This window comes from Lytechinus variegatus, chromosome 10 (assembly GCF_018143015.1).
Source record: "Lytechinus variegatus isolate NC3 chromosome 10, Lvar_3.0, whole genome shotgun sequence".
In the NCBI taxonomy this organism is placed as follows: domain Eukaryota; kingdom Metazoa; phylum Echinodermata; class Echinoidea; order Temnopleuroida; family Toxopneustidae; genus Lytechinus; species Lytechinus variegatus.
In genome coordinates, this window is record NC_054749.1 from 35,019,953 (window position 1) to 35,047,247 (window position 27,295).

General features: G+C 34.1%; 1 protein-coding gene across 4 annotated transcripts in view; it reads left to right on the forward strand.

Annotated features, from left to right (window-relative positions):
• The window catches only part of LOC121422520 (formin-like protein 3), a 52,832-nt gene that overhangs the window by 14,880 nt on the left and 10,657 nt on the right, over positions 1 to 27,295 (forward strand). For 2 of the 4 annotated variants that reach the window (XM_041617647.1, XM_041617648.1), the window contains 8 exons: positions 3,255 to 3,310; positions 17,882 to 17,965; positions 23,274 to 23,461; positions 24,379 to 24,577; positions 25,097 to 25,147; positions 25,533 to 25,631; positions 26,109 to 26,255; positions 26,692 to 26,808. In XM_041617647.1, the coding sequence (XP_041473581.1) occupies positions 3,255 to 3,310; positions 17,882 to 17,965; positions 23,274 to 23,461; positions 24,379 to 24,577; positions 25,097 to 25,147; positions 25,533 to 25,631; positions 26,109 to 26,255; positions 26,692 to 26,808 (941 nt within the window). Of the gene's footprint in view, positions 1 to 1,534; positions 2,006 to 3,254; positions 3,311 to 10,445; positions 10,954 to 17,881; positions 17,966 to 23,273; positions 23,462 to 24,378; positions 24,578 to 25,096; positions 25,148 to 25,532; positions 25,632 to 26,108; positions 26,256 to 26,691; positions 26,809 to 27,295 lie in introns of those variants that run through there. The other 2 variants (XM_041617650.1, XM_041617649.1) reach the window with 2 other exon arrangements.

The following is a 27,295-nucleotide window of genomic DNA, read 5'->3' on the forward strand; positions in this document are numbered from 1 at the left end:
TTCGATAAATATCTTAAATTATACCAAATATAACGAATTATTTTCTACTTATGTGTACTTTTCTTTCATAATCAATTCCAAATATTACATATATGAGTTTCAGAGATTCATACCACAAGGCTTGGTACTGAGAACAACTCCTGACATGCGTAATCCATGGCTTTTCCTACATTATTTCAATACATGAAATAGCACAAAAAAGCAACCAAATAATTCCAAATACCAATCAATCTGATTCATTACACAGAAAGGATCCATTAATAATTTTTCTTGTTACATTATACATATCACGGCAATATAAAAATAATTTACAACACTTCTACACTCGTATTTGACCACTAGAACTGCTTATGCAATCAAGTCCTTTCTCTTCATAAAGTAAAAAAAATGCATTGAAATAAATGTTAAAATATCATTAGCATGAAAAACTCACCCCATACATAGTTTTAAAAGTCTGAAGATCAATCAAATCCCTTAAAAATAGATCATTAATGCAGCTAAATCATCTTGACCTCCCAAAGCAAGAGGGTGGTCAGTCTATTTTCCTCTCATTTGGTCATGTGTCAAGAAAGCCACCATCAAGAAAGCTATTACAAGGTCCAGGAGAACTTCCCTGAAGGGATCTCCTCAGAAGTATTTCTTGTGTGAAAGGGATGAGTTCATTGCTTTCATGGACCTCCTCAACAAATCAGTCTTACATAAACATATCTCTCTTTTTGTACATACATTTTCCGACCTGTTACACTACTACTACTACTACTACTACTACTACTACTACTACTACTACTACTACTACTACTACTACTACTACTACTACTACTACTACTACTACTACTACTACTACTACTGGCTACTACTATACTACTACTAGCTTCTACTACTATACTACTACTATTACTACTGCTACTGCTACTACTACTACTACTACTACTACTACGACTACTACTACTGCTACTACTACTACTACTGCTACTACTACTAATACTACTACTACTTCTTCCTCTTCTTCTTTTTCTATATCTTTTATGTTTCTCTTTATGGAATTACATGTTTTGAAGGTATACTTATAGGTATATTTTTTGAGAGACGGCATGCAAAACCCAAGTTTTACACACTGTCCCTTTAGAATGATGTAGCGGCTTTTAAGGTTATTGAGACAGCAAATCTCTAACCATTCTGATTGCCCTCAAACTAATCCGATTTTAACCATTCACTTGTAACAATACAAGTCATGTAACAATATATTATTGCTCGACGACGAATGCGTCTGGAAAATATTCGAAAGTGTACCTAAAATCGGCGCGCCCTTCTTTCTCTCTCACTCTTTCTCCCTCCCTCTTTACATGTATGTACATGTATATATTTCACTATCTCTATCTCACACTTCCCTCTGTTTATATTCATATAGGCCCTATATTTATCCACCCCCCCCCCCTCCCACGACATGCAGGTGACACTATCTCTACCCCACACTCTCTCTACCTGTTTCTCCCTCTCTCTCTCCCTCTCCCTTTCACTCAATTACCGGTCTCCTTATTCTATTCCCTGTTTTATACTATACATATATCACATTGGCTCGCGACACTATACAAACTGTTTAATGAGGCATACTCCAGTCAATCTAATGCTTAAAAAAGGCATGTGAAAATAGATCCAGCGCGTGAATTGTTTGTTTACCTCTTCCCCTTTTAAAAAGTCTCTATTTTCATTGTGCATGGATTCAAGTGCCTTCGACCATATGTACATGCAACCTACTGGAAAAAGGCAGTGAATTCAACCGATCTGAGCATGTGATATGACTGTTGACTTACATTGTGGTGAACAAGTAGTATGGACGTTACTTCATGCACGGTATTGACGTATATCTCCTGTGATAAATGTTTTTTGGGAGGAAATAGAAGGACAAATTCTTTGGTAAATGTTGAATTAGCACATGGTTCATCGGTTTTTACCTCGGATAGATCATCGTGTGTCTTCAAAACTTTGCTGTCGGCAAGAGTATGAGGTAATTATATGTAGAATACGAGTACACCGTGTGCGACAGGTGTTTGATGGACAGGTGTAATCGAGGCGCCACAGATACTACGCTACAATATGCAGTAAGACGTCCGTGTGTAAAATCGTATAGCAACGGTCACTTGCTATCTTCTATAGTCGAAATCTAGGCTTGAAATCATTAATGCTTCGAATCAGAGGGAGAAAGAGTGAGGTGATAAGAGGGGAGGGGGGGGGGGGGTATAAGGAGAGCTAGAGTGGGTGGGGATACGTTGATTTGTAATACTGATAGTCACCATCCATTGATTGCATTCTTGATGTTTATAAATATATTTGCAAATCCACTACTACTACTACTTCTGCCTCTACTACTACGACTGCTACTACTACTACTATACTACTACCCTACTACTACTACTACTACTACTACTACTACTACTACTACTACTACTACTACTACTACTACTACTACTACTACTACTACTACTACTACTACTACTATACTACTACTACTACTACTACTTTCTACTACTACTACTACTACTACTACTACTACTACTACTACTACTACTACTACTACTACTACTACTACTACTATACTACTACTACTACTACTACTACTACTACTACTACTATACTACTACTACTACTACTACTTCTACTACTACTACTACTACTACTACTACTACTACTACTACTACTACTACTACTACTACTACTACTACTACTATACTACTACTACTACTACTACTTCTACTACTACTACTACTACTACTACTACTACTACTACTACTACTACTACTACTACTACTACTAATATACTACTACTACTACTACTACTACTACTACTACCCTACTACTACTACTAATATAAGGAGAGCTAGAGTGGGTGGGGATACGTTGATTTGTAATACTGATAGTCACCATCCCTTGGTTGCATTCTTGATGTTTATAAATATATTTGCAAATCTTGCACTCCAAAATGTTTTGGGTGGCTAATCAAGGCGACCTCTTTGGGCTAATAAGGCCTCACCCACAAACAGGGAAATATCTCAATTATAAAAAGATGATTGCGGTCCTAACACCAAATCTAAAACAAAAATTGAAGTTCCCTGAAGGATTTAATGAAGGAATTTTCATAGAATGATAATCATTTTCTTTCTGTTGACTATTCAAAATCAAGGAGTAATCTCTCTTATTGATTCGTTATTTTCCCCTTTCATTGATTTATTATGTGTTATCTTTTTTTTATTCAACAGATATACGGCCGCAACCCAGGCCAGAGATTATAGAGCGACGGTTTACACGCCTGAAGGTAAATTGATAAATATCTGACATTATGTATCCATGTAGACTCTATAGAAATGTATACTTTTTAACTTTTAACTGAATGTTTTAAAAGGGATGTTCACCCTGTGTTTGTGTGTGTGTGATGGTGTGTGTGTGTATTTGAGTTTTGTCAGACGTGTGTCAATCAGATATGATTATTTACGTCTGGACCGACCTTTTACGTCACCATCCGAAAGACGTGACCAGGGCTCGAACCTCGAACCTCTGCATCAATGTGTAAGCTCCCCACATTTTGGATTACAGGCGCACGCCCCAACGCCCTGCATGGCAATAAGTCGGTTTTAATAAAAGCAGAAAAATAATTGAATATATTAGTGAAAATTTGATGAATATCCATCAACGAATATAAGAAAGTTATGATTTTTTGTTTGATTTTTATTTTTTTTTTTATTTCAGACGTCATAATGTGATGAATACAAATATCTTTCTTATAGTCGAGGGTAAGAAATGATATGTCTGATGATAACTCCATCGCACGATAAAATCACTCTTCAGTGTTTTGAAAGAAGGGCAGTTTTGGGAATAAACATCACATGGTATACGAAGGAGCTGCTCCTCTGTGACGTCATTTATATATATATTTTTTTAATCCAAAACTCCGTTATTCTGTGATAGGTTTTTATTTAAACCCCCATAAACTTTTTCTCCTATTTTTCTTTTTTTTTTAAAAAGATAATCAGGGGACTTCCCTCTTTGATGTAAAATGGAAACAAAGCCGACCTGGCATATTCCGCAGATGTAATGAGAAAACATTAGTAATGATTTTACGACTTGAGACAAGGTATCTGATAAAGCACGTGCAGTGCAACAACAGAGCCAGAGGTGAAAGAACGTGAAAGAGGAAAAAATGAGATAAAGTTAAGTATCAGGGTTTTTTGGTGGGGGTTTAAAAGCATACAAAAGGGAAAGCGCATTTGCAGAAGGGAAGGTGGAATATTATTTTGTACCTTTGTTTAGCTAAACAGCTTGGGATGATCGAAAACTCGCGCATTTGTTTTTATCCGATAACAGCTCCACAGGTGTGGGGGGGGGGTCGACCGTCGACCGCCCCTGAGACTTTTCACGTAAGGGCAAAGAAGAAAGAAGAGCATAAAAATAGAGCTTATTAATCTTCATGGTCTTGCAACTCTATTAAATCCCTGTTATTCAATTGAGAAGAAAAATACCCTGTCACCATATAGGTCATCATGTCGGTAATCAAAACCCACTCGCCGCCCTTGCTATTATGTATTCTTAGATATCATACGATGACAAGCAAAAATATTGAGCCGCTTTCGACGTTTAATCCAGAGATAGGAAAACGAAGGTTACTTTGTATTTACATGCTTCTTTGCACGCTGGGAGACTCCCTTACAATTCTGTGTATACATTCTTATCTTTAGGGCAGATGTTTGTGAAGGGAGAAAGGGAATTGGGGATGCATTGTTTACATCAGAGGTTAAGCAATAAGCACTGGGGTGCTCTCCAAATATAGAGCCAGTTCTCAATCAAATATCACATTGGTATATAACTCACATTTCCATGGTATATCCGTGCACGGAGGTAGATATATACCTCAATTAAGTGTGATGCACATCGTTCATTTTGATAACGTAATTCGTTTATCCGGACTTTGTATTCTTGCTGTTGGTCCACCCAAACCATCCCAATCTGAAATTCTGAATCATACCGTTTATGAAAATATACTGTGATGATAATGGATGTCTCATTGTACAGTGCGTATCAAAAAAAGTTTACACTTTGACAAAATCCTGTAAAATTATGCATTTGTAATATCCTGAAGATTTTTCCACATTTTAACATTGGTACAGATCCATTAAAGCAAATGACGTTATAACTGTCGAAAAATATTTCCGCTTGAGTGAGCACCACTAACTTTTGAAAAGTTAGTGAAAATGATTTGCGCAGAACTTTGAAATAGTTATGCGAATAAAAGTAGACCTTAATCATGAAGAACACATGGAATTTAGCTAGTAAAATTGATTTGAAGATATCTTCTACCTTGTTTGACTGTTTCCTTGCCCAAAACACTTCGAAGAGTGCATTTCGTCCCACCCCACTCCCCCACACACCGAGGCCATCGTGACGAAATTTGCTTTACACTGAGCTGTGATTTACATGGAATGGCTTAAGCTTGATTTTTTATTTTGTTAATCATTGCTAAGCTTGGGAAAAATGTGAAGAAACAAGTACTAAATTAAAAATGAAATGTAAACCCACTTTCAATGATAAAAAATCAGTGGAAAAAATGCTGGAGATGTCTGATATAAACTTTTGTCCAGATTCAGTTATGTCCTCAGATCCAGCTGGCATAAATAGGGTAAAGGTTGTGCATACTAATTGTTGAAATTTCAATTTGGGTGGCAAATTGTTACAAAAATGCTTGACTATATCCGTTTTATTTCAATTGACTGAAAGTGCAAAGGAAATGTATGATAAATCTTTCGTAGGGTAAGTTTGATTTTGCCCTTTCCCCTTGACACAGCATGAAAGCGAGCATTTCTGCGCAAACAGATTTCTGCAAGCTTTACAAAAATGGACAGTGCTCACTCATTCCGACAAAACTTTTACTTTCATTGGATAGATGAGACCCAAACCCAAGATTATATGTGAAAAAATTACCCACATGTTCAGGAGGCAGACACATCACAGAAAACTTTCTATCCCCGATGTTTGATTTCCAAGAGCTAGTTAAGTTCTGGAGGATACCCCTTCTTACAGTTCTGTCTAAAATAGTAATAACAAACACATTTTGCTTTTAATATACTATACTGAAAATAAAAATAACATTCGGTGCATGAATAAATCGGTAAATCATTTCAATCTTTATCACTTTGGAAAGAAAAAAAATATTGTTATTCACTGTGTGTTCATGAACTCTTCACATATCGTCTGTTATTAACCTCGCCCATTATACTTCCTTATTAATTGGTAATAACATGACCTTGGTCAGTGGAATCTATTGATTAGTGGTTTGATTCAATGCGCATGATGCGTGTCTTTGTTTTCATGAAGATCGATGACGGATTTGTATTCGTTTATCATCCTAAAATGCTAACACCTATTTCGATTTATGCATGATAGATCTACAAGCACATGAATATATATCGGCGTTTGTGTTACTCTCTTTTTTGTCTTCTAATATAAAAAAATGTCCGGCTAACACTACGCATGACGAAAGAAATGTAATCCCACATTGCCATACGCCCCATTAACGCCGCTATTAGTATTATTATTATTATTATCATTATTATTATTAGTAGTATTATTATTATTATTATTATTATTATTATTATTATTATTATTATTATTATTATTATTATTATTAGTAGTAGTAGTAGTAGTAGTAGTAGTAGTAGTATAGTAGTATGGTTTCGAGGGAAATAAAAATAATATTGATGTAGCTCATGTTGTCTCTAACTTGCACTACATTGTTAAGATAACTTTAATTTACCAGGGATTGTTGTATAATTCTGTAACATCAAAGGGGCTAGCAGAGAAATCATGCATCATGGAATTGGACTTGTTATGGGAATTCTGTGTTCGGGTTCGAAATGCTTTCTCTATATAGGTCAATACATAATCATTAATGGTATAAAGTTTGCACAAAAAGTTGTGTCAGAAACGTTTAGCTCGGTAGTTTCATGTTTCATGATGGTGACTCGGCTCCCTTTTTAAATACAAGTCGGTTTGCCAAAAAAAAATTTTCCGAAAACAACTGTCCTAAACGAGATTTATATATATAGAGTCTATATCTATAATGAAGGAATTTAAAAACTATTAAAAATCAATTATAGTTCGGGGCCTTGAGGCGCGATGGTTCAAAGAATTTTCATTTGATAATAGTTTCATCTTCATTGATAGATAATTATAATTCAAGTTAGAACATGATAACATAATACCAAAGATGAGTAAAAATCCCCAAGAAAGTAATCAAATATGAATGTATTTGTTTTTTTCCGAAACTGCCATTATGTCCGTAGCTGCCACGTAATCTGACGTCATAATAAACATGAATACTGTCATTCTTGTCTCGCGGAGATATCATTGACAATAATGCTTTTCTGACCTTAACTTCACCTCTCAGCCGAGACAGTCGAATGGAATGAAAAGACTTCAATATTCCTCAATTTATTACGGATTCGTGCATGTCATTCTCTCGCTAGTATTTGATTCGACTCATCAGAAGACAATATAGTACCCTTTTAACTTGATTTTTTTTCTTCCATTTGCAAAATAGTTATAACAGTCCAAACGTCGCCACGCGTCGTAATGAAAAACAGTGCATTCAAAGCATGCAAAATCGCAAATCTGGATACGGAAAAGCACACGCGGCTGTTCAAGATCTCGTTGAATCAATAACCAAGTGGTAGAAAGCGTTAATAATATTTTGCAAATTACAAAAATATTTCCCATTTTACCATGATTATTTTGCGCACAATATTAAACAAAAATACAGACGCTTAATAATAACTTTTGTTGAATTCCCTAATACCTTGGTCACATTTGCTCTACGGCGGCCGTACGGCGAGTCGAAAACAGTCGTTTTATTCATTTTTATACAAACCATTTATGTGTAGCTGGTCAAAAAAGTTAAAACGGCTGTTTTCGACTCGCCTTACGACCGCCTTAGAACAAATGTGACCAAGGTATAAGTTAGAGTTGTTATCATCACAATGCTATTAAAATATGGTTTCTTCCAACCCCCACGGTCTGATGGGCCTACTGCTTAGGTGTGTAGATGTATTACCCATGACTAAATTTCCATGACAAATACGTGAGCGGAGGTGTATTGAATCAATTTACACGCATATACATTCTGTTTATTTTCTTGATTGTTTGACAGGTGACGTCACAATACTCTGCGGTGAGGAAATACCCATACTATGACTATAACAATAAAGAGTGGGCGTGTCTCGCTACCATGTTATGGGAGGGGCAGATTAAGGGAGTTATTAAACTGGTAGTGGTAGTGGTGGTGGTCGATTTGGGGTTATGGGCGTGGCTTGATGACAAATAGTAAATAGAACAAACTTTATAGACCAGTTATTATTTACATCACATTGACCTGATTTCTCGGAGCAGTCTGACTCATTTATTTGTTTTATTCTGCTATTGAAGTGCGATTTCCACCTTGTAATTCACTTTCGCGTTGTGTCCGAAGACAAACTATTATAATGATGGCTGTAATGATTCGAATAGACGTTAGCATTCATGAACTTTGAAATCAAACATCCAATGTGTGTGCTTGAATCGGGGCAGAAAGAAGAATCTAAAAAAATAAGACCGGAAAGGTTAAACAAAAATGGAAGAAAGGTGAGAGTAAATCCCACAGGATAGGTAAACAGAGAAATCAAAGGATTTATGTCAACAAACTCATATTGACTAGACAAATTAAATCAGCTCCCTCTCACGTCGACACTGATATGTCGTAGTTAGCACCAAGTGCACACTCACAACCTCAACTCATGCCAAAAAGCAAATCTCGCGGCGTATTCTTGGTTATTACATTTTCTCGGATATGTTTTGTCTCTTTCCTTTATAAAAGTGGCGGCTTTGTGGGTGTTCGGCATATAGATAGGATTTTTTTTTGCGACTTGAGCCCGGAAATGTAATATAGTCAGAGAGTGGTTATATCATTTTATGGTTATATCATTTTGATTCAGTGGATATTGGTCGATGTTGTATTTCAATGTAGGTTAATGTATTTCAGCGGCAAACAATCTCACAACATTATGTGAGAAATCTTGAAGGTGGTCTAGTAAGTGCTGATAATACTCTTTGCTTGGCGTCCAAGCAAATCAAGGCGATACCTTTACACCGGAACATGTTCCATTTTAATGGATGGCCTGATTTTCATGACTTCTTTTTCTGTCACAAATCATTTGTCAAAAAATGTGTCATCTTTAATTGTCATCAACAAGGGAATGTCTCTTTAATCGGATTGAGCAATACAACATCACGATAGATTTTTCATCTCCGTCCTCGGACGTACGACATTGCATAGTTACAAATAGGTGACTTAATAGTCTTAAAATGGTAAATAGGAAGATATGGACGGGATTACAACGTGAATCATTGATCACGTCTTGTAGAAATGCAACGTGTGAAGATTATGTGACTTCATTGTGAACAAATCAAGAGTCCTCGAATGTACTCTTACACGATCAAATCACAGTGGATGAACTATCGAAAGTATCGATACGTCACGTACGCAGTCAATAGCATGACTATCACACGACTTTATTTCGTTTTAAAATGTACTTAATATGTCCATGCTTAGACGAAAGTATGGCGGAAAGCAGCAGATTCGCCAAGATAGAAAACGCTCATAAGTTTTGCCCGCATTCTGTTCACAGGTCGAAATCTCAGAAAGTGTTAATCCTGAATTGTTTGTAATGATTAATATTGTACAAGGCTTAAGAAAAAAGGTACCAACATTATTTTGTCAAGACAGCAGGTGCACCGTTGGCTTTCTGTAGTACCGTCTTCATAATTTATAAAGGTGAAATTAGTGCTTACGAATAAAACTTAACGGATTATTATATTTAAAACAATTATTCTAAAGTAGTTATTTTAACATAAAAAATAGAACATTGAAAAAACATTAATAACTAATGAATGAAAATGTAATATGTTTCTGTCTCCTTATTCCAAATCAAGAACGTGTTCAACTAACTTGCATGACGCGCTATTATTCCGAAGTTAACTTCTGACAATCTATTAATATTAAATAAAAGACGATGGACAGAAGTTTATACTCAGTGCAATAGTGATATGATAATGAAATTAAATTGCCAAATCGGCACGCAGTATAGAGAGCTCCCTTCACCGTCAAAATTAATTTGTGAATTCAATGTCAATTAACGAGAGTACTTCAAACCAATAATTATCTTCATTGATATGTGATTAGAATATTTAACGGTTATAGTTTAACACTAGTCTTCTGAGCCTATAATTGCCCACTGTGGCATTAACAATGAATAGTTTTCTCTCCCGACTATGTCCTTTAGAGCATGCATAACCACGCATCATTTCTTGAAACGGAGTGACCACGGACTGTTCAATCTCCTGCATTTTGGTCGAGTAAAAACTCTGATGTTTCAAAAAGGATATCTTATACGACGGACGCACATTATCGCGGAGCGGTGCACTGTCTTTTATCATATTAGATCCCATCAAATCAGGTAGCAAAGGAGAAAGCATCTCAGTATCTGCCATGAGTACAACGACATCGCAATACATATAAGTCCTGTAACGATTTTCTCGGCTATGATGCTATGCTATCTCGAGAAGATAAGATGAAGGACCTAAATTACAAGGAGTTGCTTTACTATCATTTTGAGCGCAAATGTGTCATATTTTGAGAATAAAGGTATCGCTGTTCTGCAGTACAGCACGGACCATCCTGAACTATTTTGTGGAGAAAAACATATGACATTGTAGAAGTTTGTTCTCTGCATAGTCTCCTCTAGCTATCACTATATTATATTGACCTGTCTTGATATTGTGATGTGCCACTCTAGGAAGTTATTTTCTGATTATCACTTTTGATCAACCTGATTTAGAATCGAAGTAAAAGGCGCCATGTTTAAATCTAGAAGCAGAGTAAGTATATGCTTATTTTATTGTACTTTGTAAGATGGACTGCCGTTATAATCCTCAATATCCCATAATAACAGAGCAAAAAGCAAAATTGCAATTTATCTTTAATTTTGTTTTAATTTTGGTAAAAATTTTAGCTATTTTATTAAAATCATCCGCCGAATAACGATGTTGACGTATTCCAGCGATGCAATATCTTTGAAAAAGACCTGATAAATTTCCTTTGGATGCACTGAAATAAATCAAATCGGTTAGGCTATACCAAATAAAATATATTTATATCTTGCATTATCGTGCCGGAAAGAAATCTTATCATAGTTACGATATTAATCTCGAAGATTGCGGTTAGGTAGGACATGTAGGATCAGATGGATCTCTTTATTAAGAAAATACAAATAAGTAATCGTTGTCTTAGATTAGACACGGAAGTTTCCCCAACAACAATCTATTGAGATTCTTATTTAGTCTATTGTCTATAAACATTGTTCGAATGATGAGGTTTTACATAATTATTTAAATTATAATACATTACATCTATAAGGCGCTTACTACTTGTGTTTCTAAGCGAACTGTGTTCTGTTTATGGTTTATACTTGGGATTAAAAGAAAAGAAAGAGATGAGGCAGGGGAAAACGACACAGCTAATGCAACTATACTTATAATAAAATATCAAATCAGTAATCAAATTCAAATTCGATTCGGTTTTTTTAAACAATACTCATCAGAAAGTCCGAAGACTAACAATGTGAGTTTATATTTTAACAAATACATAACAACGAAATATTAAATGTCTCCTTAAATAATGTCCTTAATGATTATTCTTGATATTCCTTTTCATAAAAAATACAAGACATAATGTATAATTTTGTTAAGATTTAAACGGGGTCACTTTGAAGCTTATTTGAATCATGATGCTCTTCAAAATAATTGCAGACTGATGATGATGAATATATTCTGGAATCGTTAAAGAGTATGGTGGAAATATAGGCCTAATGATTATATTAATTGTTGAGCACGTATGTTCAGATTACAGGCCTATAGGTCTTTGGGCGACTACTTGTCGTACATGACATTTTGACAACGATTTCTACTTTAATAGCCAAATGCTTGAGCAATGAAATATTCTTTTTTTGTCAATGATAAAGCTATAGAGGGTAGTCATGTGAAAAACTAATAACCAACACACAAAAAATTGATTATGGGTAAATTGACGCAGAAATGTCCCGTGCGACACGCAACATTTTAAGCTCTAATTCACCTATGGACAACATATTTTTGTTGGTTGTCAGTGTTTGCATGTTTACCTAGTAGAACTTTCATATTACCCCGGGATATTACCACAAAGCAAATTGAAGTTCTTCGTTCGTTTGGACAGCAGGTTGAAAAATGTGAAAATGGCTGATTTTCCTAGCATGGAATCGCCCCATACATGAATATCTCGATGCATTCTGAGTAAAAAAAGAACTATTTTATATAAGTTTAGTGCTTTAGCTGATGATATCCAAATGTTTGCTATTTTTTAAAGAAAATATAAAATTGTTATCCCAGAATAGCCAACAACAACTTTACATTGTCCTATGGCTTAATAGCTTTTAAGGTTAATCGTACAGGTTTGCACATACCATGGCTCTATTACCGACGCGCTATTTTTAATACCAATTCATTAATCAACAAAGCAAGCTTTGTTTTATATACATTGATCAATTTGCTATACACTCGGGATCCTATTAAAGCAATTAATTTCCCACAGAGGGTCGTTTGTCTAAATGTAAGCACTAATAAAGCGAATTAAGTGGTGGATTGGTATTTCTACATGTTGTATTAAGGGAAGATAGTGTAGATTAATACAGTTAAGATTCATTTAACAGGTATTTAGAATTTCCCCTCAACTCCTCTTTAACATGTTTAACGTTATAGTAGTCTAATTTAAAGACTTAAAGGGAAGTTCACCCTGAAGAAAACTTTGTTGTAAAAATAGCAGAAAAAATAGTAAAAAATATTGGTGAAGGTTTGAGGAAAATCCGTTAAAGAGTAAGAAAGTTATTAGAGTTCAAAGTTTTGGATTTGTGACGTCATAAACGAGCAGCTGCCCCATGTGTTATGTAATATAAAATGCATGAATTTCAAATTTTGTATGGTTCCTGATGACTTAATTTTGTTTTCTTTTCATGGTCGGGTGTGAAATGATTTGTCTATTGATATACAAAATGTACAGTGAAAACCATTTTCAATTTTAAAAAAATATATAATTTCATTGATTTTTTACCATTCGCTAGTGTAGGAATTCTGCTCGCATATGACGTCACAAATCAAAATAACTGAAATTTTAATAACATTTTAATTACATGATGAATTTTTCTCAAACCTTCGGCAATATTTTTTATTATTTTTTCTGCTATTTTTACAATAAACTTTTTGTCAGGGTGAACTTCCCCTTTAAGAAGAAAAACACCAAAAATATGTCATTTGTCTAATCACCTAATAACCTCTTTTTATATAAAATCTGAAGGTTTCCATGGCGATGAAGAATAGTGTAGTAGGTTTCACGGTATACCAAGTATCTTTCTTGGGCTAGTGTTGGTCCTGACAAGGAACATGTGAACTCGACGTTTCGACAAGTGTGTTCTTGTCCTTCAGGAGAACACACTTGTCGAAACGTCGAGTTCAGGTGTTCCTTTTCAGGACCAACACTTGCCCAAGAACGTTACTTGGTATACCGTGAAACCTCTACACTATTAAAACGTCCTTTTTCATGTTTACGTGTATAGCCAGACAGAGTGAGCAAAAAAAAACACCCCAAAAAAACTTCGATGTTGCATGATTATATTTCATGTATTTACCAAATTGTGTTTTTATAGAAAATCAATACAAATCTGTCAGTATAGGTAGGCTAATGTTTCTAATTTCAACAATATAAGACTTAGGGTCCATGTATCTCCGAGAAAAGGGAAGGAAAGTTGGTGTAATATGATATTATATTCTGTCAAATTATATCACGAAGTTTGACTTTCTGTATTGAAAAGATCAGCATTTGTGCTCGCTCGCTTAGCTCTGTAGAAGCGTTTTTGTATCGAAAATTTGCCGTTCGCCATGTCTGGCCTCCAAAATGCTTGCCTCATTTACGCCACTGGTTGGTGGTTTGTGTTTCTCCCATTTATCATGTCTATATAGGCCTACATTATCATCATAAAATATTTCCCTCCCCTCCTCTCCCCCCCCCTCTCTCCCCTCCCTGCGCCCTCTCCCCCTCCCTCCCATCCCCCTCTCTCACTCTCTTTCTCAATTCTATCTCCGTTCTTTAAAGGTCAAGTTCACCCCAGAAAAAATGTTGATTTGAATAGATAGAGAAAATTAAACTAGCATACACTGAAAATTTCATCAAATTCGGATGTAAAATAAGAAAGTTATAGCGTCTAAAAGTTTCCCTTATTTTTCACAAAACAGTGAAATGCACAACTCGGTGACATGCAAATGAGACAGTCGATGATGTCCCTCATTCTTTTTTCTTTTGTTTTTCTTTGTTTGAATTAAACAATATTTCATTTTCTACAGATTTGACAATCAACTTGACTAAACCATATAGTATTAATCAAACAATGCTAATTCCACATGTTCAGGGAGGAATTATTCATTGTTTCAATTATTGACAATGAGGAGAAAATTAGAATATTTCATTTGATTAGATACAAAAGAAATAGTAAGTGGATGATGTCATCAGTCTCCTCATTTGCATACAGACCATATAACTGTTTAGTGAAATTACCCAAAACTTATTTTACATCCGATTTCGATGAAAATTTCAGTGTTATGCTTGTTGGATTTTTCTCTTTTTATTCAAATCAACTTTTTGTTGGGGGTGGACTTAGCCTTTAATATCCATCCCGCCTCTCTCCCAATCTGTTCTATCTTTATTCATAACACTGCTACCTATCTCATCTTATAATTCCCCTAAATTTTTAATCACGTCACAAAATATGTTTTTTTCTCGCATCAACCGCATCGGAACTCGAGTTGATCATGTTGGTTCAATCCATGTATCTGCCTGCTGGGCGCCATTTTCTAACATGCAAATTTCAAGGATTAACGGAGATAATTTTGTATGCCTTCCGCATAGCCGCTACCTATACATGTAATTTTATCATTGTATATGGTATTCATGACAATTGTAATTACACCGTGTCGCTATGCGAGGAAAGATAAAGCATGTAGCTACTATTGAAAAAAAAGTCAACCACACAAATACAGTACGATTAACAAATCTGATTTTATTCTTATTTCTTATGAAGGGACCTAATTATGCTAAGCCGATGTTTCAATTTATTAAACAATAAATTATGTTAAAGTACACTTGGTCGCGATTATTGTTATCGGTGGCATTTAAGTAAAAGAACTCTCTCGCAATGATATCACCTACTGTGTTTTACAGTAGGATAATGCAGTGCCATTTTCTGTTATTTATTCATTTATAAAATGAATGAATAAATAAATGAATAAATGAATAAATTAATGAATGAATAAGTGAATAAATAAATAGATAAATCGATAAATAAATGCATGAATAAATAAATAAATAAATCACTAATGTTATACATAATAAAGGTTCTTATGGGAAATATACAGTAAAAACAACACTTTTTACATCAAATTACAACGAGATTTTCAGTATTAAAGTTGTCCATATGAACTTTAATTTCAGGGTGGACCTGACCTTTAAAGTTATGAGAACCAGGGTTGCTAGGGATATTTCACTGATTTTATCGATTTCTACAATAGTTAAAAGTATGGTTGATCGCATTGCATACACACCAGCTGGGGACATGGGGAAGGGTAAAAAAATATATGTAATACATTATATAGGAACGATCTGTACATAAATAATTGTAATTCCCTAGATTTTGATTGGATAGATTTCAGACATAAGACTTTCATTAATTCTTTATTCTATAGACATAGAAATGATAGAATTTAATGTATTTAAAAGGTTCTTCTTTCTTCTCTCACGATTGATTCTCGAATGTCATGTTACTGACCTACAAAGGATTGGTCAATACGACCGTTCTCACGGCTGTGTCCAACAAATTTTATCGGTCGGACACATCATTTTGACCATTTTTTTAGAGTGTATGTACATTATGAGATCGAACTCTGGAGGAAACCATGTCACATCGGTCGACGTAACTCGTTTCCTCTGTTTTGTTTTGTTCGGTCTCGGATCAGCTCGTTAATAGGTCTTGGGTCTATAAGGTCGTCAATGAGCATGGCTGAATCATAGGCTATGTGCCTTTTAACGTTCATTCGGTAGTCGGTTCGCATTATACCCGGCAAAGATTTTTTTTTAAGTTCTTTCATGGTATTAGATGATTTCTTTTCTCAAACATAATTACATTTATTATTTGCACGTCGGTTTATTACACTTTGAAATCTATCTAGTAGCAAAATGCGAGTTGAAATCGTATCTCTTTAATGATATTAGCGAGTTTATTCGAAGAAGATGCAATGAGAAAGAGGTTTGCAGCGTTATCTGATAGTACCTACGTGACGTAGTTGCTTCTGAGGTAAATAGACCTTTTACTGAAAGCCTGAATATCTTATCAACGTAAACTTTGTTCGCCAAACGCTAAGAGAAAGTCATTAACACTATCATCACCATCATCATCATCATCATCATCATCATCATCATTATCATCATCATCATCACCACCACCAACACCACCACCATCATCATCACCACCACCACCACCATCATCATCATCATAATCATCATCATCATCTGTTTCTTAATTTTGGAAAGTACATAGAAGTGAGAAGTTTAATTGTTGATAAAGAATACTTGGCTTATAACATTCAGAGAAAAGGCTGGTGAGTAAGTCTAACAAAGACTCGTGTCCTCCTCTCAGCCGTCTGGTCGATTTTGTCGCCGTGTGTAATCACTTGAGAACACCCTTAATTAAATTTGAAAAATGTATCGCGTATATATTATGGTCAAGGCTATAAGGGAACAGTGTGTGCTGTACAGAGTATTCATAATGTCCACAGGTTGTCTTCGCGGTAAAGAATGAGTTCTATAATCTACATGGTATTTTTGATGTTCTGAATACAATGAAAGATGTCACATTTTTTCTTATATAAAATGACTCCAGAGAGAATATGTAGGCCTAGAGAGGGGGTATTAAAAGTATTTTTCGAAATCAGAACTCGTTATAAATTGAGCAGGATCAATTTAGCTCCTTAAAACCCTGCATTACGACCGTAAATTAATGAAGTGATAAATTCGAGGTAAAAAACAAATAAATGTATTCCCAAAGCAAAATGTTGACTAATATTAACCAATCATTTACAAGTGCTCATTGACATTTTTAAGCTCAACACAGCAATCTAAATTGAGATTTTACATGATATAACTGTTCTTTTTTATTCAATTGAATTGAATTTTGATATGTGTGTGTGAAAAATGAATAGAAATGTTGCCAATTTAAGGATTGTATATATAGGCTGACAGGATTATCGTTATGGTTCTACATGAGACAGAGGCGACTGAAAAAACAAACAAAAAGGGAGAAGGAAGAGGAAAAAAAAGATTATAAAATGGTTCTTTAAACAACACCCTCGTCATTCATTCGGGAGAAAAGTGACGTAGTCTACAAATATTGGGTAAAATGCTTCATGAGGGTAATGATTTGTCTAAACAACATTGGATATTTCTTTTGAGGCATTTTTGTTTATCCAGTGTGATGAAAATTTTGCCTATTCTAAAGTAATTTCTGCTTATTTCTTTAACCTTACTGGACAATACGCATTGGGTAAAATACTGCCCCAAATTGGTTAGACACACAATTACCCTCGTGCTGGTTAAAATTTTACCCAATATTTTTTTCAGTGTATTTAGTGTGTACTGGCATTTGATGTGAAGCTTATATTTTTGTCTTTACAGAGCAACATGCAGGGTGGACCAGATCAAATCCTCCACATGGACGGTCTCAGTATTGAACAGAAATGGAGAATTATCAATGATGAGGTATGCTGAATTATTAGTTTTCATTTCATATGCGGGCTCTTATAGCGAGCTATATAATATAATTACTATAGATACACATATATAAAATGTATACCTGTGAATAATAGAGTTACCTAACTTCCTAAATAATTCACAAAGTGTGTGTGTATTTGAGTTTTCTCAGACGTGTATCAAACAGATATGATTATTTACGTCAGAACCGACCTTTAATGTCACCATCCGAAAGACGTGACCATGGCTCGAACCTCGAACCTCTGCATCAATTTGTAACCTCCCCACAGCTTGGATGACAGGCGCAGGCCTGTAGCATATAGATAAATGGAAAAAAGACAAAACAGCAGAAATGGAAAGATAATTTAAGATGTAAAATACATCGTACTTGGTAGTTAGGATATAGATATGGTAATTAAAGCAATGTTTTCCTTAAAAGACAAGTCCACCCCAACAAAAACTTGATTTGAATAAAAAGAGAAAAATTTAACAAGCACAACACTGAAAATTTCATCAAAATCGGATGTAAAATAAGAAAGTTATGGCATTTTAAAGTTTTGCTTATTTTCAACAAAATAGTTATATGAACGAGCCAGTTACATCCAAATGAGAGAGTTGATGACATCACTCACTCACTATTTCTTTTGTATTTTATTATATGAAATATGAAATATTGTTATTTTCTCGTCATTGTCATGTAAAATGAAGTTTCATTCCTCCCTAAACACGTGGAATTCCATTATTTTAACATTTTGTGCCTCAGACAAGGAGGTCCTAATTGTCAAATTCGTAAAAATTGAAATATTGTCTAATTCAAACAATGAAAAACAAAAGAAATAGTGAGTGAGTGACATCATCAACTCTCTCATTTGGATGTAACTGGCTCGTTCATAGTGTGCAAAAATTTAATCTTGAGAAAAAAGCAGCATATTCTTATCAAGATAAATCCGAATAATAAATGTGAAGGTGATTACTTGAGATCGATTACAACAGGTTTTAATTTATAAATTGTAAAATAGCAATCACAATGATGATAATTTTGGTACAGTGAATTAAGATGATGATAATTATAACATATTCATAAAATTGAGTATCCTGATACTTATTAAAGAGTAACAAAATTAACAATTACAACAATGGTTACTTCTTCAATACTTAGAAATGGGCAGTTTTGTCCTAACACTTTTTTTTTCTTTAGAAAAATGATACATTCACTACTAGTATAATAGGTATACATATAAAACTTTGTGACACAGACTAAGAGAAATTGTGTCAGTATCGACCAATAATCGAATGAAATATTGTACAATTATTATGATTAAGAATAAAAAAGAAGAGAAAACGAAATAGTAATAAAATAAATAGCAAGCATAGATTTTTTGTGTGAATGCATTTTGTAATCGATCACATTTTGTTACCCGAATCATTATACATGCGATTACCCTTACGTTTTCCCCCTTAAACGTATGATCTCCTTCACATCGTCTTTTAAGTATTAAAAAAAATAATTATATGTATGCATATTATTGAAATGGATGCTAATGTAAATAAATATCAGCTTTATTGCAACCATGCACATATTTTGATCACATATCAATATATGACGAAGTTCAAATTGCAATCATCTCATGATCGTGTATGCCTGAGGATCCTTCACTTCGCATGTAAGATTTTTTTGTGCACTCGTCGCCATCATTTGAATTTATGAACCTGCTAATTTATTTTTTGTTCAAATCAAATTAATTGATTTTTTGTGTTGTCTTAAATATATTGTAAAGTGATCTGGATACTGACACGTACTTAGTTTACAGAATGTCAAAGCAATGCTCAGTAGATACAAATAGCTATTAAAATATTTTTAAAAAGGAACACAGATGCTACGACGAGGCATTGAAACCATATCCCCAGATCTTGTGAGCTGTTAAGCTTGCATATTGAACAACTAGTAATGAACACTAATTCGGTTGACAAATTTCCCCTGTAACCCCCCCCCCCCCCTCAAATGTGACTAATTGGACGATGATGAGCTAATAGATAAGTTTAAAAAATGTAGAATAATAATAAAATAAATGAATTTATATGTTGATAATAACATGACATTATTTCTTATACATCTAATGTTTATTGTCATAATAAAGACAATAATGAAACGAAAATTAATCAGGACCTACCTTTTTTATTACAACTAATGAACAATAACTTGTAATCGATTACTAATTAAAAAAAAAAAAGAATCGTCAGATGAGGTGGCTTTTATTGTTTTAGCATTAGCTTGGTAGACAATGGCTTCTGTCAAACCAGACTTCCTCAGCTGGTAGGGCCTTAGTGTTGCAAGGACGGAGAACAAAATAAATAAAGATCTTTAAATAACTAAATTGTGCGGAAGACTAAAAAAAAAATGAAAGATTGGATGAAATATACAAAAAATATACAATAAAAAAATAAGAACCGTTACAGTTCATTCAGCGTAATCAATGTTGAGCAATAAATTTATGCATAACTATTGTATGATTTTGTGAATTAATATTGGTTATAAATGGTTAATTTTTGTTACTGAATTAATCCACTGTATATGAATGTGTTAATACCATGACATTTTGTACGATTATTTGTATTATTGAAATGAATAATTATTTGTTTTTGTGAAGTGTTTTGTTGATATTGAATTATTATATTTTACAATGTTCCATCACTTTGATTTTGAATTGAATGATTCATAAATCATTACAAATCAAAAATGCAACGTATTATTGAATTGCATTAAAAATATTGTAAAAAATTAGTGAAGAATATAGTTAAACAATTTATTAATATAAAATATCACATTTGAAGTATGATTTCCTTTTTATTAATATGAGATGATAGTAAAATGAAGAATTGAAAATTTAAATACAAAACACATTGCACGATTACAAAATGCAAGGTAATAAATCGGAAATAAAAAATAAAGAAATAGAAATCATAAAATTAGAAATTTCCATTTCGAAAAAACACTTTGAAAACGTAACTAAGCTTCCTATTCTGAGGTATCTTATCTAACTATTCTGAGGTGTCTAATTATTGTTTTAGTGGCCCAAACATGGTGCTCAGCGCTTTGTAACCGAAAGAGAAAGGCGGTATATCAATTGACCTTTTGATTGGATTTGGGAATAAACAGAAGGAAAATTAAAGAGTCAGCCATTTTTAGGTACCCCGTAATTATAATCGATTACATTTGCAAATATTCCCTACTCCAGGTATGTGACTGCCTCTTGCACATCGTTATTTAGTCATACTTTCGTTTGAAAAAAAAAGTTTATTGATTATAAATCATTTTCAATTGTGGTATGTAATCAATATAACAAGGCTACTTACACATTAGAATCCATGATACAAGGTGAACATACAAATTACACTATTTTATTAAGCTTGGTACGTTTATGAGCAAATCATCTTTTTATATGTGCTTAGTACGATCGAATGCAATGAATGAGTATGATGATAATAGCAATGATAACGTCAATATTATAAATAAAAATGTGACAATACTGCAATTAAAAGCAGGATAAAAGTTATATATTCGGTACAGATACAATTTTAAAAAAAAATAGAAATTTAAGGGAATCGATTAACAAAAATGTATCGATTACACACACTTTGCTATATATTTTCAGCAAAATACACACATAATAAAATATTAGAGAAATATGATATATATATATATATATAGGGGTGAGCACTCTCTGGATAATACCCCAAAACTAATAATGTGATATTTTTTTAATGCATTTTAATTAATCATGAAGTATGTTTACCTCTTGGTTAAAACTTTTAGGCTATTAATTTTGTAATAACTATTTTTTAAATTAATTTTGCAAAATACATGTACTTGGCACCCTTCTCTGTCAGTAATACACAACGCATAAATCCGCCACATGGCTAGGCCTGTGGCGGGCGTGTGGGACTTAAAATATAACATTATTTGGATTGGGACTGCGATTTTAAGCGGCCCCCAAACTTCTTACCTTAATGTCAAACATGAGCTATTTCTCCGAATTAGAAGCTAAGACCGTATGAGAAATGGTAAATATAAGTTGTTTTTTTTATATTAATATGAACAATGTTTCAGTGAGAGCGAAATCCACTATAAGCGAATTCAAGATCATTATTTGAAATTCATTGATCTATCTATAACTTGATTCAGTAGATTAATGATGGTAGAAAAGTATTTTACCATAATCGACAAAGATTGCTATCATTTATAATTGCAAACAATGAACAGTTCCGAAGGAATTCACCTCCGTTTTACTTGATAAAATCACCCACCCATCAATACCGATGGAACACTTGACATGATTTTTATATAGATCCTGACAAGAAAATGACAGATACTTGTCATCAGGGGCCGCGGAACCGGGGGGGGGGGGGGGGCTGGGGGGCTTCAGCCCCCCACTTTTTTCCAAAACCGTGTACAAAAACGCAAAAATTACCATACAATTGTGATTTTTAGCATGTTCAGCCCCCCCCCCCACACTTTTGGCTCAGCCCCCCCCCCCACTTTGAAAACCGTTCCCCTGGAATTATGTAAGTATTAAATGTGGATAAATATAGCCATAATGACCTATATTTTGGATTTGTATGTTTTTTTTTTGTTGCTTATCAAATTTCTTGGAGCCAGAATAACCTTCATTTTGTATTGAGACACCCCCTTTTTTTTTGCTTATCAAATTTCTCGGAGCCAGAATACCCTTCATTTTGTATTGAGACACCCCCTTTTTTTTTGCTTATCAAATTTCTTGGAGCCAGAATAACCTTCATTTTGTATTGAGACACCCCCTTTTTTTTGCTTATCAAATTTCTCGGAGCCAGAATAACCTTCATTTTGTAGTAAGACCCCCCCCTTTTTTTGCTTGTCAAATTTACATCAGCACTCCAGTCAAAAAAAAATTGTTCGCAGGGCCTTGCTTGTCATTCCTACTATTCAGTTTTATTATAATAGGCCTATATCTTATTACACTGTAAAAACTGTGGTGTTAAAACTGACACCAATTGGTGTGAATAGAGGACCACACCCTGAGGTGTTAAAATAACACCCTAGAGATTGAACATAACACCAAAGAGTGTAAATGTAACAACCATAGGTGTTGTAATAACACCTATAGGTGTAAAACTAACACCACCAATTTAACACCGGTGTAAAATAACTGGTGCGTTCCTCTATGTAACATAAGGTTTTTGCTGTGTAGATATCCATTCAAATCGGATTAGGCCATCTCGTCACCCTTTGATAACTCATCAATTAACCTTTTCTCTTCTCTCCACCAACTCCACGATGAAGCCGTCGTTGAAGTCGTCGTTGCACGATGTAAAGTATTACAAGACGCAGCTGGAAGGCCACATCGACCCGACAATCCATCAAGAGGCAACCATGAAGAAGTCATCGTGGAAGAAGATGGTGAAGGCCCTTGCCCCCGTCAAGGAGGTCATCGAGGACCTCAAAGAAGATCTGCATTCAGCCAAGACAGAGTGAGTCCGACAAAATGTTGGTTCCTACTGCCTCTAATTATGGGTAAACAATGACTAGTGTGGGAGAATCTGTTATAATGAAGGAAATATTTTGTTATGATTATGGTTTTAATTAAAGCAGAAATGAGAGAACGATATTCATGAAGTTTAGGCGAAATCCACCTACGAACAAGTGGGGTTTTTTCAACCGTGTAATAACTTCAAGTAGCCCCAAACTACCTTCAATGAATTCTCATGTTATTTCAAGGGTTCATGACTATTCAGGGTTTTGTTTCCGTACAATTGCGTTTGTATATCTTTTTTTCAAAATACATGTCGGATTATACTGTAATATATTATTGCACAAGTCGAAATGAAATTTAGTTTTCTTGAGAAAATAAAATTTTCAAAGATTTTTTTAAGAAAAAGAGAATTAAGAAGAGAAGCCTGCAAGATTTAATAAGTATTCATAGTACACTTTGTTTGATTGTTTTTCGTCTAACCTTCATTAAATTTGAATTTCTGTATTCTACGTCATAAGTTTTCTTAAAGAGTTTCTTTCAGCCATCCCTGGTCTCTACTCAGTCGTGTATTGATATATTTCATTTGCATTTGATTTAATATCAAACTCGGCATGTAAAGATATAAGTAATAATAAATGAATAATTTCGTGAAATTATAAAATAATAATGAGTACAATGCTAATGACAGAAGAGAATAATGAGGGCAATGGAGAAAGGAAATATGTATTGAAGGTGAGGGCTATACAATGTCAAATAGCTCCAAAAATAGGGGGAAATACTCTCGTAGACCCAAAAGTATCCCACTGAAAGCTGGCACGACCAAAATAAAGATATTGTGAATTTATTTTGTGTGTGCAATTTCGAAATAACTGTATTTTCACTTTTTTTTTATTTGCCGCCCCACGCTTTCTGCAGTTTCCTCAAAGCTTTTATCGCAGATAAAGTAGGTGGTGTCCTCCTTCTTGCCAAGTTCTTGAGTCAAACCCAAACCCTTATTGAGAGGGATAGGAGTCAACATAATGCTAACAACTCAGCTTCGATCCAGCCACCAAGCCGTACATCAACACTCGATAAGAAACAACTCAAGCTCCTTGAAAACATCAAACGCACAACAGTAAATTTATTACGAATTTAATAATAGTTGTATAGGAACAAGGAGAGAGGGGGGTTGACTTTTCAATGGGAGTACCCTTTTCTCTTGCAAGGACTAAAATCTCTACACGAGAGAATACCAATGCCTGATTTTGAAGAAAACAAAATATTGACAGATAAAGGTTTTTTTTAGCCAGAATCTTGCTAAACCGGGCAGTTACTTTAATACTTACGTCAGAACATATTCTTTGATTTGGCTTGTTTTTTTTTTCTTCTTCAAGATCTTCAAATTCATATTGCATAGTGACTTTGAAGTGCATTACTTTTTGCCCTATGTTCCCATCCGTTACTTTTTGACATCTCATTTTCTTCACGAAATGACTTGATTTGAGTTTATCGTATGGGATAAACAACAAATGCTTGTTCATATTTTTCTTGTCTAAACCAGCCTATTTCGCGGTGGACATGAGCCTGAAATGGATAATTATTATCTTATGTTGTTTTATTATGATGATTATTGTTAAATTTACCTGTGTTATAGATGGAAGAATCAGACGCAATGAACTGCCTGCGGAAAATATCCGAAGACAAGGTAATTCCTCTATCGTTACTCATCATTATTATTGTTTTGTTGTTGTTATTGTTGTTATCAATAAAATACAGATCGAAGCAGAACATTGTTATAGTGACCAACCGAGCATTGGATTCTAAATGATGCAATGTCTTGAAAAAAAAATTATTATCCAATATTAAAAAAACAAATGTATGTTATTTGAATTAAATTTAGTTTGACTGGCCATTAAACTAAGTCGACCTTGATTTGATTCAAATCCCATTAATTTGAGAAGGATATTGGATCTTCAATTTTAACACGAAATCATAAATGTGACCATCTAATTCATTCAGCAGCAATAACATAAAGTATTATTAAACTTCATGTTGCATTGTTTTCTTTCCTTCCTTATTCATGTTAACAGGAGGGGCTTTCTATCATAATAAAAGGAGATGATGTCTTAGAAATCATTACATCATGTATAATCAGCAGGTCATTATCAGCTAGACTTTATGCTTTCATGGTAAGTTAAGTATTCACAGCTGACGAAGTTTATGCATACCACAAATGAAGTTGAAAAGAGAATGATTTCGCCATATTTCAATTTTTCTACTGATTCGATGTATTATTGAGGTTATAGGTAGACCCCCAAAAATGGAAATCACGGGGTCTAAATATATTTTAATTTGTCTTTGGTATCACGCAGCTTATGTATAATTAAAAAATAAATTGCAATTCAAAATATGTAGAAGAGTGATCACAAATATTAAACATTTTGACTGGGCATTTTACCGACCTGGCGGTCTCGCAATCCAACGACCCGGGCCAATCCGGACTTTTATTTGGCCCTTTAACACATCTGTTACCTCGTCCTTCGGAGTGGATGTTAATCCAAAGGTCCTCTGGTTGATAACTAGCTAGCATTTATGCTCTCCCAGCAGTCATGTCCACTAATAATTATATTCATTCGGTTGTGATGCGTTTCTTCCTCTTGTTTCAGGTTTTGATCGCAGTTTGTGAATCCAGAGACGGTCTGAATCGAGTGCTAACAGCTTTGAGTGCCTTCAGAAAGAAGTTAAATGAGAAGGTTCGATTTCATGCCATCACACAAATGATGTTCCTTGAGAAATCAAGAGTTGAACTGGTGGTAAGTATTCTCATCTTCAATTGATGCAATATGGATAAATTTGATTTAATTGAATCAAATCAAATTTAAATGAATTTAATCTGATTCCATTTCTAAAAAAGAATTTCATTCTTTCTGTAATGTCTTGTAGCTGCTATGAAGGTCTTATTAAGTTTGATGACACTTCATGAAAACAAATGTTGCTTTCGTCAGGATCGAACCATCATATATTTCAATGCAACTTTGTAAATCGCATTTTTGAATGCCGTTTTGATGTTTGAATAAAAAAAACGAATTATGCTTGAAATTGAACTTTGATATCGTTTTTTTAGGTTTTAATCAAAACTTTCCAAATGTGATCATAGTTTGCAATTTTCCTTGTACATTTATATTCCTCGATTCTCATGATGGTTATAACTGTATAATCTTTTTTCTTATCTATCTCTTCATATTCTAGACGATATGTCTTCGGTTTATCAACACAATGCTCAGCTCCACAACAGACATGAACAAACGGGTTTACCTGCAGTATGAGCTAGAGATGGCTGAATTTAATCCAATTAAACTAGAAAGGGTAAATATTCTTCTGCTTTTGATATTTATCACTCTTCTTCCTTTATTTCATTCAAACTGTATAAAAACAACTTCTTTCCAGTCTATATTTGCATCTTGATTTAAAGTAAACGATTGTAATTAAGGTTCAATATGAATATGACATAAATTTGTTTCGCATCTCATATACGTTAATGAGTAAGCCTATTATGATAAATTCAATTTGCTGTTATATGTAGTCTCATTATTCGCCCCATCATTTCTTTCTTCATTTATCAAATTTTACTTTTGAGTTTTGTGTGACTCCCCCTCAAAAAGAAGAAAAGCTGAGACTCTCATGGCCAGTACACTGTAATAACTGCGGTGTTAAAACTGACACAAATTGGTGTTAATAGAGGACCACACCCTGAGGTGTTAAAATTACACCCTAGAGATTAAACATAACACCAAAGAGTGTAAATGTAACAACAAAAGGTGTTGTAATAACACCTATAGGTGTAATACTAACA